The sequence below is a fragment of the Danio aesculapii genome, chromosome 16, assembly GCF_903798145.1.
Source record: "Danio aesculapii chromosome 16, fDanAes4.1, whole genome shotgun sequence".
Classification (NCBI taxonomy): domain Eukaryota; kingdom Metazoa; phylum Chordata; class Actinopteri; order Cypriniformes; family Danionidae; genus Danio; species Danio aesculapii.
Genome location: NC_079450.1, coordinates 865,260 through 884,400, shown reverse-complemented (window position 1 = coordinate 884,400; position 19,141 = coordinate 865,260). Strand labels below are relative to the sequence as shown.

The 19,141-nt window shown below is 34.9% G+C and overlaps 1 protein-coding gene across 1 annotated transcript; it reads right to left on the bottom strand.

The window, feature by feature from the left end:
- Nucleotides 1-6,095: 6,095 nt before the first annotated feature.
- On the bottom strand, nucleotides 6,096-18,175 carry LOC130243458 (uncharacterized). Its single transcript, XM_056475634.1, has 7 exons — nucleotides 17,990-18,175; nucleotides 17,805-17,888; nucleotides 14,758-14,814; nucleotides 12,560-12,661; nucleotides 11,406-11,516; nucleotides 9,883-10,020; nucleotides 6,096-6,551 (listed from the first exon to the last, which is right to left on the bottom strand). The coding sequence occupies exons 1-7, from the start codon at nucleotides 18,119-18,121 to the stop codon at nucleotides 6,450-6,452; spliced, it is 726 nt and encodes a 241-aa protein (XP_056331609.1). The 5' UTR covers nucleotides 18,122-18,175; the 3' UTR covers nucleotides 6,096-6,449.
- Between the last annotated feature and the right edge of the window lie 966 nt (nucleotides 18,176-19,141).

The window sequence follows — 19,141 nt, the reverse complement described above, 5'->3', positions numbered from 1 at the left end:
GACAGAACACGAAAATGTAGATTTTGTGTTTAAAGGGACAGTACACGCAAAAATTATGATTCTGGTTTTAAAGGGACAGTACACCCAAAAATGAAGATTCTGTTTAAAGCTACAGTACATGCAAAAATGCTGATTCTGTCATTAAAGGGACAGTACACGCTACAAGGAGGATTCTGTGTTTAAAGGAACAGTACACACCCAAAAAAAGGAAAAAGCTGTTAATAAAGGGGCAGTACGCACAACAATGTAGATTCGGTTTAAAGGGACAGTACATGCAAAAATGAGGACTCTGTGTTTAATGGGACAATAAATATTCTGTTATTAAAGGGACAGTAGATGCAAAAATGTAGATCATCTGTTTAAAGGGACAGTACACACAAAAAAATGAATGTTCTGTGTTTAAAGGGACAGTACATGCAAAAACGAACACCCTGTGTATTTCCCCCTTGTGTTTGTTGAGTTGTAAATACTGCACATATTGTAAATACTCCCAGTGTTGAAGCAGGAAGGGTTGAACACCACACTTTTCTTTTTGTGGATACTTTTCTCTTATCATTTTTGATATAGTCGGAGTTAGGTTAGAATCGTATTTTCATTTCTGTTCTTTTGTTAGGATTGTTTAGGTTGAATTTGGAGATAAAGGCTTCGGTTTATTTGTATTGTTTTTTTTAGGAAAGAAAAAAATGATTAATAAACAAACCCAACGTCAAGGGCTTCCTAAAGAAACTTTGATTTGTTCTGTTGTTTTGTTTATGTTAATTACTTGACCCGCTGGAGCAGGTTCATAACAGCGCACAGAAGTATTCTCACAGCTTGATAATATTATAAATCATTCACTGAGGACATATGAACAGTTTTGAGGATGATTTTGGTATTTTCGGCCTGTAGAGGATGAGGGAGCTCTCAGATCTCAGCTAAAATCTCTTCATTTGTGTTCAGAAAATGAATAATAGTCTTGGGGATTTAAATGACATGATGGAGAGCGATTAATGACAGAATTGACATTTTTGGGTGAACTAACCCTTAAAGGAGACCTATTATGTCCTTTTTTACGTAAAACACATCTCTGATGAGTGTGTGTTTGAGTTTGAGCTGAGAATAGCACACAGATAATGTTCTCTAGCTCTCTGAAGCTGACCCTTTCAGGCTTTGATCCTAACTGTGGTGTTTTGGTGACTGTCGCTTTAAATGCAAATGAGATTGTGCTCTATTAGAAGAGGGCGGAGCTACAGACGCCTGTGCGTCACAGATGTAAAACAGCAGTGTGTGTGTTATCAGTGCTGGTCAGGTGTGCATGTGTGCTTCAGTGTGAGTGTGTGCTTGATGCTTCTGTCAGTCTATGTCGTTCCTGTCTCTGTTGATCTAAAACTCCACATCTATAATCCTCTATGCTGACATCATCTTCAGCAGCTCAAACAATCTAACGGCTAATGGACAGACGGCTGCTTCTCACTCAGGGCTGCTGTTTATGCTAATGAGATGGAGAGATGGAGACTAGTGGGCGGGGCTTTCCCCCTCTGATGACACGTACAAAGAGAGAATGTCAATCAAAGTGTTTCATTCATCAAGTCTGATTAGAACAAACACAGTTAACTCATATGGACCATTAGAAGCTGGAGATATTCACACACTGCTGACACAACTGGGTTTAAACCACGTATAGAAGTGATTTCTGCATTAATAGCTTCTCTTTAAAACACATTTTCTCATTATTTACCCACAAAACGAGATAGTATGAAGAATGCTGAAAACATGCTAACATCCCTAGTAGAGACAAAAAACACAATGGAGGTCAATGTCTGTTTTCCAGCATTCTTCAGATTATCTTCATTTGTGTTGAACAGAAGAACCCAAACTCATTTAAAACAATTGGAGGATGAATAAATGAGGACAGGATTGATATTTTTGGGTGAACCGTCCCTTTAAATCCATCAATTTGAGCCTTTTGTAATTTATTAAAAACTCATTCAAGAGTGAATCTCTTCTGTGCACGTCTAAAGTAAGATGATCTGTCATTTTGAAAATGCTGTTGTGTGTATTAAAGCACTGATGTTTCTGGATTATTTTTGGATTGGTATATATATATATTTTGTAAACATTCATCCTGAAAATGTCTCAAAGACGTCTCATTTTGGTGTCTGCATCATATTAAAACGGACAAAAGTGATTTTAGGTACAGATGAAGACTAAATAATTTGCCCTCCTGTGAAATTTTGATTTCATATAAACACTTTCAGCCATTTTAGCAGTATTTTCTTATTGTGTCTTTCTACTGGAGAAAGTCTGATTTAATTTAGGTTAAAATAAATCAATCAATAATTATGAAATAAATGTAAAAACTGCTGAGGCCAATATTAAGATACATTTTTAGCATAATTTAGATTGTGGGGCGACATGGCACTGTCACCTCACAGTAAGATGGTCACTGGTTTGAGTGCCGGCTGGGTCAGTTGGTGTTTCTGTGTGGAGTTTGCATGTTCTCCCCGTGTTGGCGTGGGTTTCCTCCACTGTCCAAACACATGCGCTATAGGGGAATTGATCAACTAAATTGTCCGTAGTGTATGAGTGTGTGTGAATGAGTGTGTATGGGTGTACTGGGTTGCAGCTGGAAGGGCATCAGCTGTGTAAAACATATGCTGGATAAGTTGGGGGTTCATTCCGCTGTGGTGACCTCTGATGAATAAAGGGACTAAGCCGAAGGAGAATGAATGAATTTATATTTAGAACAAAGCACTGTTTGACTTGCCTAATTAATTTGAGTGTAAATGAGTGTTTTTGAACCGTACTATAGTAAAGTTGTATTCTACTGCATTTGTTATAGTATCTAGTGTGTTAATAAAGCAGGATGTAGTATTAACTACAGTGAACTGATAAACTATAGTAGTATACTTCAGTTTCACTATAGTAAGTTGTAGTATAAGATATACTAGTTTACTACAGTATTGGATCATTTGTTTACATTGCAGAAGTTGTTGTGTTCCCATAGCAGCGGTTAAATAAAAAAATATTAATTAATATAGTTGTGTTACCATAGTAAATGTAGAATCACCACATCAGATCAAATACTGTAGTTCTTGTGTTACCATAGCAACTGTAGAATCCCCGCAACAGATCAATTGATATAGTTGTGTTACCATAGCAACTGTAGTCACAAAAACAGACCAATTACTATAGTTGTTGTTACTATAGCAACTGTAGAATCGCCACAACAGATCAATTAATATAGTTGTTGTTACCATAGCAACTGTAGAATCGCCACAACATATAAATTACCATAGTGGTGTTACCATAGCAACTGTAGAATCACCACAACAGAACAATTAATATAGTTGTGTTACCATAGCAACTGTAGAATCACCACAACAGATCAATTAATATAGTTGTGTTACCATAGCAACTGTAGAATCACCACAACAGATCAATTAATATAGTTGTGTTACCATAGCAACTGTAGAATCACAGCAACAGATCAATTAATATAGTTGTGTTACCATAGCAACCGTAGAATCACCACAACAGATCAGTTAATATAGTGGTGTTACCATAGCAACTGTAGAATTAAGACAACAGATCAGTTAATATAGTTGTTACCATAGCAACTGTAGAATCACCACAACAGATCAGTTAATATAGTTGTTACCATAGCAACTGTAGAATCACCACAACAGATTAATTACTGTAGTTGTGTTACCATAGCAACTGTAGAATCACCACAACAAATCAATTACTGTAGTTGTGTTACCATAGCAACTGTAGAATCACCACAACAGATCAGTTAATATAGTGGGTGGTACCATAGCAACTGTAAGATCACCACAACAGATCAGTTAATATAGTTGTTACCATAGCAACTGTAGAATCACAGCAACAAATCAATTAATATTGTTGTGTTACCATAGCAACTGTAGAATCACAGCAACAGATCAATTAATATAGTTGTGTTACCATAGCAACCGTAGAATCACCACAACAGATCAGTTAATATAGTGGTGTTACCATAGCAACTGTAGAATTAAGACAACAGATCAGTTAATATAGTTGTTACCATAGCAACTGTAGAATCACCACAACAGATCAGTTAATATAGTTGTTACCATAGCAACTGTAGAATCACCACAACAGATTAATTACTGTAGTTGTGTTACCATAGCAACTGTAGAATCACCACAACAAATCAATTACTGTAGTTGTGTTACCATAGCAACTGTAGAATCACCACAACAGATCAGTTAATATAGTGGTGGTACCATAGCAACTGTAAGATCACCACAACAGATCAGTTAATATAGTTGTTACCATAGCAACTGTAGAATCACAGCAACAAATCAATTAATTTTGTTGTGTTATGATAGCAACCGTAGAATCACCACAATACATTTACAATACAGTACTATAGTATTTTTACTGAATTGATTACTATAGTAATGTAATATAGCAAGTCTTTGAAGGTGTTTGAGAATGAGGTGTTTTAAGCGTGGAGAGCTGAAGTAAAGCTTGAGACTGACCTCTAGTGTCAGAAAAGAGAAGTGAAGGCAGATAAAAATCAGCCTGCTTTGAGGATCTCCAATGATTTTAGAAATCATTTGCAATAATTAGGATACAAATATATCTTCAAGAAAGAGTCCTGCTGAAACCTATATTTGGATAAATCATAGAAATGTGTTCTGCTTTACATGTGTCTGTTAGAATGAGCGTGGCCTGTTCAACTGCATTTTACCAAAGCTAAAATCATTCATCACTTCTGTCTCACAATAACAATAGTTTCTTTGTCTGAAACTGCCATTGGTCATATTTACAACAATCATTAGCTGACATGCTAAAAGACTGTAGGATCAGTTTGACCAAAGCACTCACCTGAAGCCTTTATGCTGTGTGTTCTCCATCAAAACATTACCTTTCACACGTTTGACAACGAGGTTTACATTATTTGAGACTCTTCTTTGGTGATGTTGGGGCTGTTTTTGGCTCCATTGACTTCCATTATAATCACATTTATTGATTGTTTCTGGTTTTCCCTGTTGGGGAATCTGTCATTTTTGCTGTTGATCATTAGTTACAGTGGGGAAAAGCTTTCTTTCATATACAAGTACAACTTTGAATAAGTGAACTAACTTACACTTTAGATCAGTGGTCTCAAACTCAATTCCTGGAGGGCCGCAGTCTGCATAGTTTAGCTCCAACTCACACCTGCTTAATAGTCTCTAGTAGTCTTGAACACCTTGATAAGTTGGATCAGCTGTGTTTGATTAGGGATGGAGCACAGCTGTGGCCCTGCAGGAATCCACTTTGAGACCTATGCTTTAGACGCTACTATTAGCCCAAGTGAAATTAAAATAAAGTGTTTAAGACGTTAGTTAATTATATCTATAATCTAGTGTGCTCCAAAATTCACATTTACAACACAAAAACATGCAATTGTTTGTTGAAAGTTTTGAATATTATGAATAAATATAATAATATAAATAAAAACTAAATCTACTGTTATGTCGTCACCTCACAGCTCTTACCTATCATCAAATCTTCTGACCAATCAAATACTCTTTAGTGTCTGACATGCCCCACCCCCGTTAAAACACTATTGTTCTATGGTGCAGAGCTGTGATTAAAAACCAAAAGCTATTGGCTGTTTTTTAAAAGGGGGAGTGGCTACTTTATGCCCCACCCCCTCTCTCTACATGTTTCGGTTGAAATTAAGTCACGGATTGACTGAAATAATCTGTATTTTCAACATACTTCATGCAAACCAGGGCTGGCAGTAAGACAAAAATCACATGTCGCAATATACAAGTCATCAAATTAAACATCTTATAAATGTTAAATAAAATATTACAAACAATATATAAGACATCTCACATCCTGATAATGATTGATATCCCAATATAGTACCATTTCTGTCAATTCAGATTTAATATGGAGTATAAATTGACCACATGTAGATGATTTCTTTAACATATTAAAGTAAATAGAAGCGTCCTCATTTACATGTGATCATATTTCTCACTTTATTTAGAACTTCAGAGCAAATCTTTGATTAAAAATGTAGAAATATAAATAAATATTAATAAAATAAAACACTTTTAAAAGGCTAATGATTACACGTCTAACATAATATCACTAAATAAAATGCAGAATGTAAACGCTGTATTTTAAAGATTGCAGCGTTCTCTCGACGCTCTTCTGAAATATTGCTCTTATATAAATAAAGACAATTTTTACTGTAAACAATGTGTATTATGATATAAACTAAATAATATTAACTTTTTATTCTGTCCATACAATATATGTATGGTCATATTGCACAGCCGGTTGGTCCTGATGGTGCATAAGAGGAACAAATAAAAGTTATACTAAGAAAAGGCTCTGAACTGAGCTCTTCCATGATCTCATATTAAATAAAGGTGACTGAAGCTCTAGTTTAGAGCACGATTGTGTGTAAATAGTGCCTGTGTTCAGACTTGTAAGGGTCTCCTGTTGTTCTGCAGATCCTCAATCCAGCGTCTCTTGTCCCACCGCGGAGCAGAAGACCGAGATAGAGTCGAACGCCGCTCATCCTGGATAAAAATACACCAATATAGTGTTTAAAGGGACAGTACACATAACATGCTAATTCTGTCATCGTTTACTGTTGTTCTAAACCTGTGTGAGTTTCTGTTCAACACAAATGAAGATCTACTGAAGAAAAAACAGCCATTGACTATCATAGCAGTTTTGTGTTACTTTGGCTCTAAAACGTTTCTTGAACATTCTTCAGAACATCTTGTTTTGTGTCTACAATCATTTAAATGTGAGGAAATGTTCAATTTTGGCTGAACTATGCCTTTAAATTGACCACAATTGGTCCATTTCATTTTATTTATTTATTATTTACAGGACACCTGTGATGCAAAATCAGGGGAGAAACCAGCTCATTTGCATTTAAAGGTACAGGTAGCCTAAATTCAATTTGATGAGAAAAATATCTATACATGTTTATTTTACACTCTCAGAAAATAATGGTACAATGCTGTACCAAAGAAGGTACCCCTATTACTGGGGCAGAACCTTTTTATGGAACAGAATTGTACCTTAAGACTAAGAAACAGATTTGTACCATTGCAGTTTTTACCTTTAAGGACACGATTTTTGGGGAACCAAAATGTACCTTTGGTTTTTAAAACCTGCAGATACAAGATGGTTCCTCCATCAAAGGTACAAATCTGATCCATGCAGGTTCAATTACAGTGATAAGACACTTTGTACCTTAACAGTGTCAGATGTGTTCCTTCAAGAACTATTTAAAGGCTTTTTGCTTTATCCAAAATGCATCAATTTATTTGCAATAGGAAAATATGAAATATCAAACACATTTTTAAACAATGTTTTTTAAAAGTTTCTTTGTGTGTAAATGCACCTTTTCCATTTACAATAAAGAATAAAAACACTTTAACAAATCAAAAGATCTGTTTTTTGCTAAATATTTGACCCTTTCACACAATACCTTTGTAATCATTTGAGTTCATTTATTTGACTTAATTTTAAAATAGAAATGGAATTAACTAAAGTATTGTATTGAGATGTGCACAATGTTTGATTAACACTAAAACACTACAATGTCTGCATGAACACTTTGCATATGCAGGACTTTCACCAGCTCACGTGTGTAGCGGAAAGCAAACGACAAAAGATGCAGATATCAATAATGAAACTGTATTTATCACAAAACGCTTACCAAATGTTTATTAAACAGGCCGTACATGTGTAGTTTACAATACCTTTTACAAGATGTTTTGCATTCTAGAACTTAATGAATGATTATGAGTTTCCTAAAACATGTGCTTTTAAAAGATGATGCATGTTTTAATATGGAAATTATTCATAAAATCACTTTGCCTTTCCAGTCATATTTATTTTCATAGATATTGTAATAAAGGAGGAGTTGTAAAACACTTATGTAGCTTTTAATGAGAACCATTGTGTACCTTCATTTCAACTGTACCATAAGAGGTAGAGAACAGTATCATTAGAGGACTTTACTGTACAAACATTTACAAAAGGTACAAAACTGTTCCTTAAGGAACATTATTTATACCACCACTCACCTTTTTCTGAGAGTGTAGATTGATCATTATATAAATAAAGAATAAATAAAATAGCTAATAAAATACAATTTCTCTGTGGAAATGTTATAATCGCAAGAAACATCATCATAAAACTCAACAAGTTGGCATATTTTGCCAGTATCATGAAGCTCTATATAAATCATCTACCAAATGCATGAATGTGATAAAATAATAATATATATTCTCCAATTTAGCCACTTAAATGATGTGTGAGACAATGATTTACAAATAGCTAATAGAAATAGCATCCCTCAATATTATATGAGCTATATGCACAAGGACCTTTAATTTTCACTGCGCTGTTTCTGGCAATCTGTCATCAAATGATAAATTCACCATGTTTAAGGTCTGTTTTCTTTAAAAGTCTTTCATCTACACTGCCTGACTGAGATACGATATAAAGTGGGTCTCAGAGCAGATAAGAAGCACTGCATTAAAATACAATGTTCTGCACCATGTCTTTAAAATATGTTTTTTTATAGTTATTTTACCCCATTGTTTACATTGGAGTTTCAGTGCTCGCCTGCTGATCCTGAAGGCGCTAGCATTTAAACAGTATTTTAACTGATTATATTGTAATTGCATTACAACAAATTCCTGTAAAAGGAACCATAAGAAATTGAAAATAGTCAAATTAATCTAAGCTGAAAAACACTAGCTGTGCATCAAGCGCATTGCAAGAAATGTTATCGCATATTCTGCCAGCATCATGCAGCTCGACACAAACCCATCTGCCAAATGCATGCATGAATGTACAGTTGAAGTCAGAATTATTAGCCCCCCTTTTAATTTTTTTTTCTTTTTTAATTATTTCCCAAATGATGTTGAACAGATTCAGGAAATGTTCACAGTATGTATGATAATATTTTTTTCTTCTGGAGAAAGTCTTATTTGCTTTATTTCAGCTAGAATAAAAGCAGTTTTTAATAGTTTAAACACCATTTTAAGGTCAATATTATTAGCCCCTTTAAGCTATATTTCTTTTCGATAGTCTCCAGAACAAACCATCATTATACAATAACTTGCCTAATTACTAGGCCCACATGGAATCTGCGCACGCAGAAATCCGCAGATTATTAGCCCATCATTCATTCTGTTTTCTTGCTTGTGTAAATGTTTAAATTTATATTTATATAATTTCAGTAATATTATTGACTAATATGATCTGAATATGACAAATATTCATCTGATTTATTTACAATACAGTTTGTACAGTAATATTTTCTGTCTTTTAGTAGAGATATTATATGAGAGACTCGCTTTATTTACCAAATAAAGTTTATCTAATTGTATTAGCATTGTAAACATTAAATAAAAGTTAAACAAGTATTATTTTTTGTTTCACATATTAAGTTTTTAGTTGTGATACTCCCAAAATAATTCTGCATAAATCCGCAGATTTTTAACACAATTCTGCGCAGAAATAGCAAAAAAATGTCTGCAGACTCCGTCTGGCCCTACTAATTACCCTAACCTGCCTAGTTACCCTAATTAACCTAGTGAAGCCTTTAAATGTCACTGTAAGCTGTATAGAAGTGTCTTGAAGAATATCTAGTCTAATATTATTTACTGTCATCATGACAAAGAGGATATAAATCAGTTATTAGAGAGGAGTTATTAACACTGTTATGATTAGAGATGTGCTGGAAAAATCTGCTCTCTGTTAAACAGAAACTGAGGGAAAAAATAAACAGGGGGTAATAATTCTGACTTCATCTGTAAATGTGAACTTCATCAGCACATGCCATCACTCTAATAGAGCCATTCCTGCAATGGAACGCACCTCATATGCCGGTGGTTCTGAGGTCGGCACTGGACTGTAGGCTGGAAGAGAAAAGACTGGCCGCGGATGATCAACAACATCATCGCTGACCACTGCAGGAGGCACTGGACTCATGTGGATCACCATCAGACGCTTCCTCTGGAGGAGAAGAAAAACAGAATGACCATCAGCCAATCAGAATGCAGCAGAGCTCATGCTGATTTTTGGTCTAAGATGTTTGGTTATTGTCAGATAAAGGCACAGCTAAAGTAGTTCTGGCAGATATAGAGCACATTACAGCTCCATATCACTCTGCTGAATGATTAGAGATATTTCACAGCTACAACAGTCAGAAATCACAACACAGAAAGCAGAAGCAGAATAGTTGACTTGAGGTCACATGATAATATTAGACATAAGTAACAGCTTCTCTGCTTTACTTTCCAATATTCAACAGCACGTCATTTACTATTAGGGCTGCACCATATTGGAAATCCGAAATTGCAATATTTTGTTTTTCTGCAATATATACTGCAATATGAATATAATTTCACCAGATGACTTGACTAGCTCTATTTAAAAAGAATTCATTACTTTAGACTGATTTAGATTCTGATTTAGAGTCTTTTTATGCCTTACATCTGCATGAAATATAATTAACTACAAGCATATATAAATTCAAAGATAAAAGTGAAATAAACTGTGCTTTAAGGTTTTCTGGGAATCCAACAGTGTTCAGATCCAGAAACTAAACAATTCTAATGTAAAATATATTATATTAATCATTCAAAACTGTTTATTGTTATTAAAGTTACAAACTGTAATATGCTTTGTGTCTAAATGCTTTAAACTCCTGCAATTCTCACATACAGTCAAAAAGATATTAAACATTCAGTCTGTTATGGCTATTTAGGCCTGTCACAATAATCAACATGTGCACTTTTAGCATTTTTTGTGATGAAATATATATCGCCCATACATAAGCACCAATTCCAGCTGAGGGGTTTGTGCAGCATCTCTATTTCTATTGGAGATGTCAGTGTCAGGACGGTTCATTAACACTAGTATTTACTTTAAATTACTATGGTATATTTTCATGTGGGAGTCTGACAGCTGAAAGTAGATCTGGCAGCAGATATCGCAGCCTCTGTTTCTCTTTACCATGCTCTTTATTGTTAACATTTATTATTATTTATTTAGGACTTGCGTTTTCACATTCTGATTCCAATTCCTGATTATGAAATTGTTAAAATGAGTATAATAAATGAAAGATTCATAAGAATAAAATATGATGTGTTCTTTTGAAGAGCGGACTTGCATTGTGATGATATTATATTGTAATTCTGGCATTATATAATAATGAGTGGCATAGAATGGTCTTAAAATGACGATAATATTGTTTATCACAATATATTTTGGTGCAATATATTGTACAACAAAAAATAGATATCATGACAGGCCTATATTGTGGTCCTGTGATGTAAATATTGCAGATGTGCACATTGTGATATTGAGTAAAGTCAAAGAAATGAATGTAGTTTTACCGATTTACACCAGCAGCAGGAGGTGGCGAAGATGATGAGAGAGAAGACGAGGCCCAGAACATTACAGCTAATAAACGCCATGTCTTTCGGGCTCAAAGGGTGAGCCAAAAACTACAAGCAGACCAATCAGAAACAAGTTATCAAACATACAGGAATCATCAAGATAACACTAATATAATAACATGCACCTTTTTTAAAGCGGCTTTGGAACAATCATTACTGTAAAAAAAACTATGTGCAAATAATCTTGAATAACTACAGCTATACTGGTCTACAACTGCAAACTATAATGATCTATTTTTAGTTTATGCTTTTCTTTTTGCATTACCCCCTTATATCCAGCAGGTGTCCCCCCCTGTGTGTGTTTCTAGCTCATATGACCAGTGAATCCAGCTCGTGTAATCTAATCAAACTGTGAATTTAGCGATCAGTCAGTTTTTTTCTTTTGCATTGAGTCCCTTTTATCCAGAAGGTTTCCTCAGTGAGTTTCTAGCGCATCTGACCATTGAATCCAGCTTGTGTAATCTAATTAAAATAGTGAATTTATCCATCACATTCAATTTAATGAAATAAAAACTAATTATTTTCCCCAACATTTTAAAAGGAGGAAACAGACCTGAGGTGCTTTTATATTTATACTTCAATTTGCGAGTCTGGCTTGGTTAACTTCCATGCATTGTTTTGTAATTATTTACCAATTGTTTTTAAGATAGTGATTATCTTTAAATAATCTGTGAAAAGAATGCTTAACATCAAGCAGAGCTTCTCAAATGTCATCTGTAGTTTTAAATTGCACAAGCTCTTTATATTTTAAAAGGATTCTGACCGGCTGATATTGTTTTATCGTTAATCAGCTAGAGCAAAGTGAACCTAACAATATCGTTTCTAGTGTATGAGGAAAGTAACGTATTACAATCTTTAGCCCTAATTAAATAGGTCACTTTAAGGAAAACAATTTGACGTTATTTTATTTATTTTTAAAGAGTAAAACTATTCATTTTTCTACATCTTTATCCTTAGTTATGTTCTGAACTCTGCTGTGGTTTTATATTCAGATCGATTTTTAGACATCTGTATTAATCAGTATATTTATGGTTATCATGCATGATGTGAACAGGACTTAAGAGTTTAGATCAGCAGAAAAAATGGCTTACCACACGTATAGAAAACGCCAAATAAAATAAAATGAAGAATAAGATGATGACGGCCACTGCGCTGAAGATGTTGAGCAGATTCAGAGCTTGAGATGTGACCACCTGAACAACACAAAGACCACATTACCACACTGATGTATGCAATATTATTAATAATATTAATATCTGTGTGCAGAGCTGGGTGGATTACTTCTGAATGTAATCAGTAACTAATTACCAAAAATAGTCAGCAATATAATCTGTTAGATTACACTTATGTTAATGTAATCGGACTACTTTTAGATTACAGTTATTGTAATCTAAATGTTACCACAAAAGTAATCCAAAAGTAGTCAGATTACATTACTATAAAAGTAATCTAAATGTTACCACAAAAGTAATGTAATTTGACTACTTCTGCATTAATGCATAACATTTAGATTACTATGAGAGTAATCCAAGAATCTAATCCAAGGAATGCTGCCAATAATCTAAAAGTTACCCCAAAAGTAATGTAATCTGACTACTTTTGGATTACATTTATATCAATTTTTACATTACTTTTATGGTAACGTAATCAGACTACTTTTGGATTACATTTTGATTACAATAAAAGTAATCTAAATGTTACTACAAACGTAACCCAAAAGCAGTGAGATTAACATTACCATAAAAGTAATCCAAATGTTAATACAAACATTATTTAATCTGACTACTTTTGCATTACAATTTGGATTACTTTTATGATAATGTATTCTGACTTCTTTTGGATTACATTTAGATTACATTTGTAACAATATTCAGAAAACTTTTATGGCAATGTAATTGACTACTTTTGGATAACATTTAGATTACCATGAGAGTAATCCAAGAATCTAAACCAAGGAATGCTGCCAATAATCTAAAAGTTACCCCAAAAGTAATGTAATCTGACTACTTTTGGATTACATTTATATTAAATTTTAGATTACTTTCATGGTAACGTAATCAGACTACTTTTGGATTACATTTTGATTACAAAAAAAGTAATTTAAATGTTACTACAAACGTAACCCAAAAGCAGTCAGATTAACATTACCATAAAAGTAATCCAAATGTTAATACAAAAGTAATGGAATCTAACTACTTTTGCATTACATTTAGATTACTTTTATGATAATGTATTCTGACTTCTTTTGGATTACATTTAGACTACCATGAAAGGAATCAAATAATCTAAACCAAGGAATGCTGCCAAGATTTTGAATGCTTCACAAAAAGTATTGTAATCTGACTACCTTTGGATTACATTTAGATACAATTTTTTTTAAGGGTTTTCACCTTTATTGTATAGGACAGTAGAGAGTATTGACAGGAAAGCATGGGGAGCAGAGAAAGGGGAAGGATCGGCATAGGACTGCAAGGCGGGAATCGAACTCGGGTCACCGTGAGCACCGGAGTGCATGTGTCGACGCACTAACCACTACACCACTGGCGCCGACACATTTAGATACATTTTTAGATTACTTTTATGGTAATGCAATCTAACTACTTTGAGATTACATTTAGATTATTTTATAGTATCGCTAATTGTATGTCCAATATATTGAAGCGGGACAATTTTGTAATATTTTTACAGAAAGAAATTAAACAGCTTGAGTCTTTATCAGCAACAAGAGCCTAAACAGCTTCTATTTCAAGTGTAATGATAGACAGTTACTACTTCACAATACTCACTAATATACCTCACTGTTACAGTTTACTGATAGAAACAACGAATACACAATCACAGGCATTTACTGAACATTAAGTGAATAGAGAAAACTGCAACATTACAAAAACAATATTGACAATCATGAAACTCACAGCAATAGCAAACAATTCTTCAAAAACACTATTATGTGACAGCATTAATGAAAAACAGCAAACTATATAAGTTATTGCAAACATGAAGAATTATGAATGTATCCAAGCAGCTGGTCCTACTAAAACGTATAAACATAAAAAAAAGAGAGAGAGAGAAAACTTGAACTGCCATTGTGTAAATATGTAATCATGTAATCCATCTAAAAGGAACTGCAGTCTAATTATTTAGTCTATTTATTCTAATTACAAGTTCTTGATTTCTGTAATCTGATGATGTACTGTAATCCAGATTATATATAATCCACCACTCCCAGCTCTGCATGCGCTTCATTCAACTTTAGATATATATGATAATCAGATTATGCATTACTAACCAGACAGGGGTTTCGTGTACACGCAGCTGTAGCCGTTATAACACCTACTAAAATCAACTAGACACACAGAAACAGCACAGATGAGAAAACAAGAACATTATTCACCATCCCATTACATCTACAAGCTCATTTCACAAAACAAAACCTTTCCACAAGTCAGATTTCAGTGCTGGGTTTCTCCATATTTGGACATATCAATTTTATTTTTGTGATTTTGTTGTTATTTTGTCACCGAACTTCAGTTTTAAAAGTCAGAATTTCAAGAACTGCGCTTTCAGTGACAAAAACTTAATTTAATCACTCTACAAAAACACTGGGTTGTTTTAAACCAAATCTGGGTCAAATATGAACAAACCCATTTGTTGGGTTTAAATGCAATTTAAATTAATTACTATTATTATATACACTCACCGGCCACTTTATTAGGTACACCAGCCAATCACATGGCAGCAGTTCACTGCATTTAGGCATGTAGACATGGTCAAGACGATCTGCTGCAGCTCAAAGCGAGCATCAGAATGGGGAAGAAAGGGGATTTAAGAGACTTTGAACGTGGCATGGTTGTTAGTGCCAGACGGGCTGCTCTGAGTATTTCAGAAACTGCTGATCTACTGGGATTTTCACGCACAACCATCTCTAGGGTTTACAGAGAATGGTCCGACAAAGAGGAAATATCCAGTGAGCGGCAGTTCTGTGGGCGCAAATGCCTTGTTGATGCCAGAGGTCAGAGGAGAATGGCCAGACTGGTTCCAGCTGATAGAAAGGCAACAGTAACTCAAATAAGCACTCGTTACAACCGAGGTCTGCAGAAGAGCATCTCTGAACACACAACACGTCCAACCTTGAGGCCGATGGGCTACAGCAGCAGAAGACCACACCGGGTGCCGCTCCTGTCAGCTAAGAACAGGAAACTGAGGCTACAATTCACACAGGCTCACCAAAACTGGACAATAGAAGATTGGAGAAACGTTGCCTGGTCTGATGAGTCTCCATTTCTGCTGCCACATTCGGATGCTCGACTCACAATTTGGCCTCAACAACATGAAAGCATGGATCATCCTGCCTTGTATCAGCGGTTCATGTTGGTGGTGGTGGTGTAATGGTGTGGGGGAGATTTTCTTCCATCCCTTTATGAGCACAGTGTCTCCATCTTCTGATGGCTACTTCCAGCAGGATAACGCACCATGTCATAAAGCACCAATCATCTCAGACTGGTTTCTTGAACATGACAATGAGTTCACTGTACTCAAATGGCCTCCACAGTCACCAGAGCTCAATCCAATAGAGCACCTTTGGGATGTGGTGGAACGGGAGATTGGCATCATGGATGTGCAGCCGACAAATCTGCAGCAACTGTGTGATGCTATCATGTCAATATGGAGGAATATTTCCAGTAGCTTGTTGAATCTACGACACCAAGGATTAAGGCAGCTCTGAAGGCAAAAGGGGGTCTGACCCGGTACTAGTCAGGTGTGCCTAATAAAGTGGCTGGTGAGTGTATGACTCAACATCAAGTTAATACAACTTTAGTAATACAATTTAGAGTGTATATTTCTCGGTTCATATTTTATTTTCCAATCATACAATCAATCTGATATACAATCAAGCCTAGAAGTCAGACCCCTGGCTTCAAATGTAAATAAAAGCTGAGAAATATAGTTTTTTCACAATTATGCCTCGTTCATCGTCTTATTATCTTTTGGAAGAAGCCTGGGTCAGTTCCAGCCAAAAACAAACATGCCGGGGGGGTGAATAATTTCCTGCTTGACTTCAAAAATACACTACATGGCCTCCCTCAGAATCACTTCTTTAAATACTTACAGGTTAGGAGCTTTGTGTATTCTCAAATGAAAACTTATACAGAACCGCCACTGTCAACCATTGAGAACCACACCTTAAAGCACTTGAACAGCAGGGGTAACCTATCCTCATTTTATAATTTACTTCTTGAGGGGTCAAAAGAAAATTCTCTATCTTACCTATCTGCATGGGAAAATGATCTCCAGGAAAATATTTCAAAGGAAGAATGGGAAGAATCATGTGTATTTGCCCAAACCCATAGTATCAATACTAGATGCAGGCTACTGCAGTATAAATGGCTTTTTAGAACATACATTACCCCAGTAAAGCTAAATAAATTCAATTCAAATATTCCTGACTGGTGTACAAAATGCAGAGAAGAAAGATGTACACTCTATCATTGTATGTGGAAATGTAAAGAGTTGCAGAAATTCTGGAAGGAGACTATTCATTTAATTTGTCAATTAACAGAGGAAAATGTTCCTCTCGACCCCAAAATGTGTTTATTTCATATGTACCCAAGTACTTTGGTTGTGCATACAAAGAAGCGCAAACTAATAGATTTTAGTTTGCTGCAGGCCAAGCGCGTTATAGCATTAAAATGGAAAGAGACTCAAAGGCCCTCTTCTAATCAATGGATCAAGGAAATGTCCTGTAATCTTGCTCTGGAAAAACTAACGTACATTGTCAAAGGGAAGTTAAAAGACTTTTATAGCATCTGGAACCCTTTTCTACACTTTTGCAACCAAGTGGACCTGACAGCAGAATAGACCTTAAATAAAACACTAAGGTTAAACAGTCAATTTCATTTTGATATTGTATGTCAATATTTATACTCTACATTTACCCCGTTTTTATTTATTTATTTATTTATTATTTATTATTATTTATTATAATTTTTTTTTTAATTTATTTATTTATTTTTAAATTTTCTTACTGTTATTATCATTTTAAAGTTTTGTATGTTATCCTTGAGTTGTTTAGTCGTAATGTGATGTTCAGATGTTTAAATGTCTTGTTTTAATGTTGAGAAAAACCCAATAAAAAAATTAAAAAAAAAAAAAAATACACTACATAGTAAGAAATGGGTTGTTTTAACCAAACACTGGGACAAATATAGACAAACCCAACCATTGGGTTAAAAAGTATACTTTAAATTGAATTGAAAAGCAGAACCCAATGTTAAATCTATCCATATCTGGCCCGAAAACAAGCAAACATGACTTGAAAAGTCCATAAAAACTCACAAAGCAGGCCGGTATTAAAAGCATCCGCTCATAATTCCAGAAGACCAGTCCAAACGCAGCTCCGCCGGTCAGGATCTCCAGCCACTGCAGTCCACACACACACACAGAGAGATGGGTTAGATCGTGCTTTCTAGTTAGCACTCTCGCAGGACTAGTTAAAGGTGTTTAACCCAGTACAGGTTTACCCCGAGAGCAGCTGGGTTGATCTTCAGGAATCCGGTGACTCCGGGTGGATCTCCTGTGGTGGATTCGGAGACTAACACTGGCGCATGGCTCTGATCCGTGGGATTGATGACCACCTCCACATGCCGGGACATACTGTGTGTGTGTGTGTTACTGTCAGGAAAAACACTCACATGATCAAGAGTCTCTCTTTCTCATCACACACACACACACAAAGTCAGTGTGCAACAGCATTCCTGAAGCAGACAAACCTGATCAACCTGCAAAACACACACACACACACACACACACACACACACACACACGCTGAAGTGAATCACTGCTGTTTAAGCTTTGATTCATTGATGATCAGAGGTTTATAGTTCATGACACCAGTGTTTCTGAATCATCAGCTTCAGCTTTATTGTGATTGAGCTACACATGTGAACATAAAGGTAGAACGAAATGTATCTCACAAAGGGTGCTACATAAATAAACAATCATAAAAATAAACACAAGACTATTTTTGAGCCATTTTAAACCTATACACAACTGATATAGTGCAGCAGTAAACTAACTGTATATATAGCTGAAGTCAGAATTATTAGCCCCCCTGTTTATTTTTGTCCTCAGTTTCTGTATTACAGAGAGCAGATTTCTCCAACACATTTCTAATCATAATAGTGTTAATAACTCATCTCTAATAACTGATTTATTTTCTCTTTGTCATGATGACAGTAAATAATATTAGACTAGATATTCTTCAAGACACTTCTATACAGCTTAAAGTGACATTTAAAGGCTTAACTAGGTTAATTAGGGTAACTAGGCAGGTTAGGGTAATTAGGCAAGTTATTGTATAATGATGGTTTGTTCTGTAGACTATTGAAAACAAATATAGCTTAAAGGGGCTAATAATATTGACCTTAAATGTTGTTTAAACAATTAAAAACTGCTTTTATTCTAGCTGAAATAAAACAAATAAGACTTTCTCCAGAAGAACAAATATTATCAGACATACTGTGAACATTTCCTAAATCTGTTCAACATCATTTGGGAAATAATTAAACAAGAAAACAAAATTCAAAGGGGGCGAATAATTCTGACTTCAACTATGTATATACAGTATATGCTATAAATACTTAAACTAGACACATACCCTGAGACAGACTATA

Bases quoted from the DNA above. Each gene is read 5' to 3' on its own strand.
- LOC130243458 (XM_056475634.1), bottom strand. From the start codon at position 18,121: ATGTCCCGGCATGTGGAGGTGGTCATCAATCCCACGGATCAGAGCCAT. The intron at 17,889-17,989 runs GTAAACCTGTAC...TGTGGACTGCAG, and splicing joins TCAACCCAGCTGCTCTCGGG to TGGCTGGAGATCCTGACCGG. The intron at 12,662-14,757 runs GTTAGTAATGCA...TGTGTTGTTCAG, and splicing joins GTACACGAAACCCCTGTCTG to GTGGTCACATCTCAAGCTCT.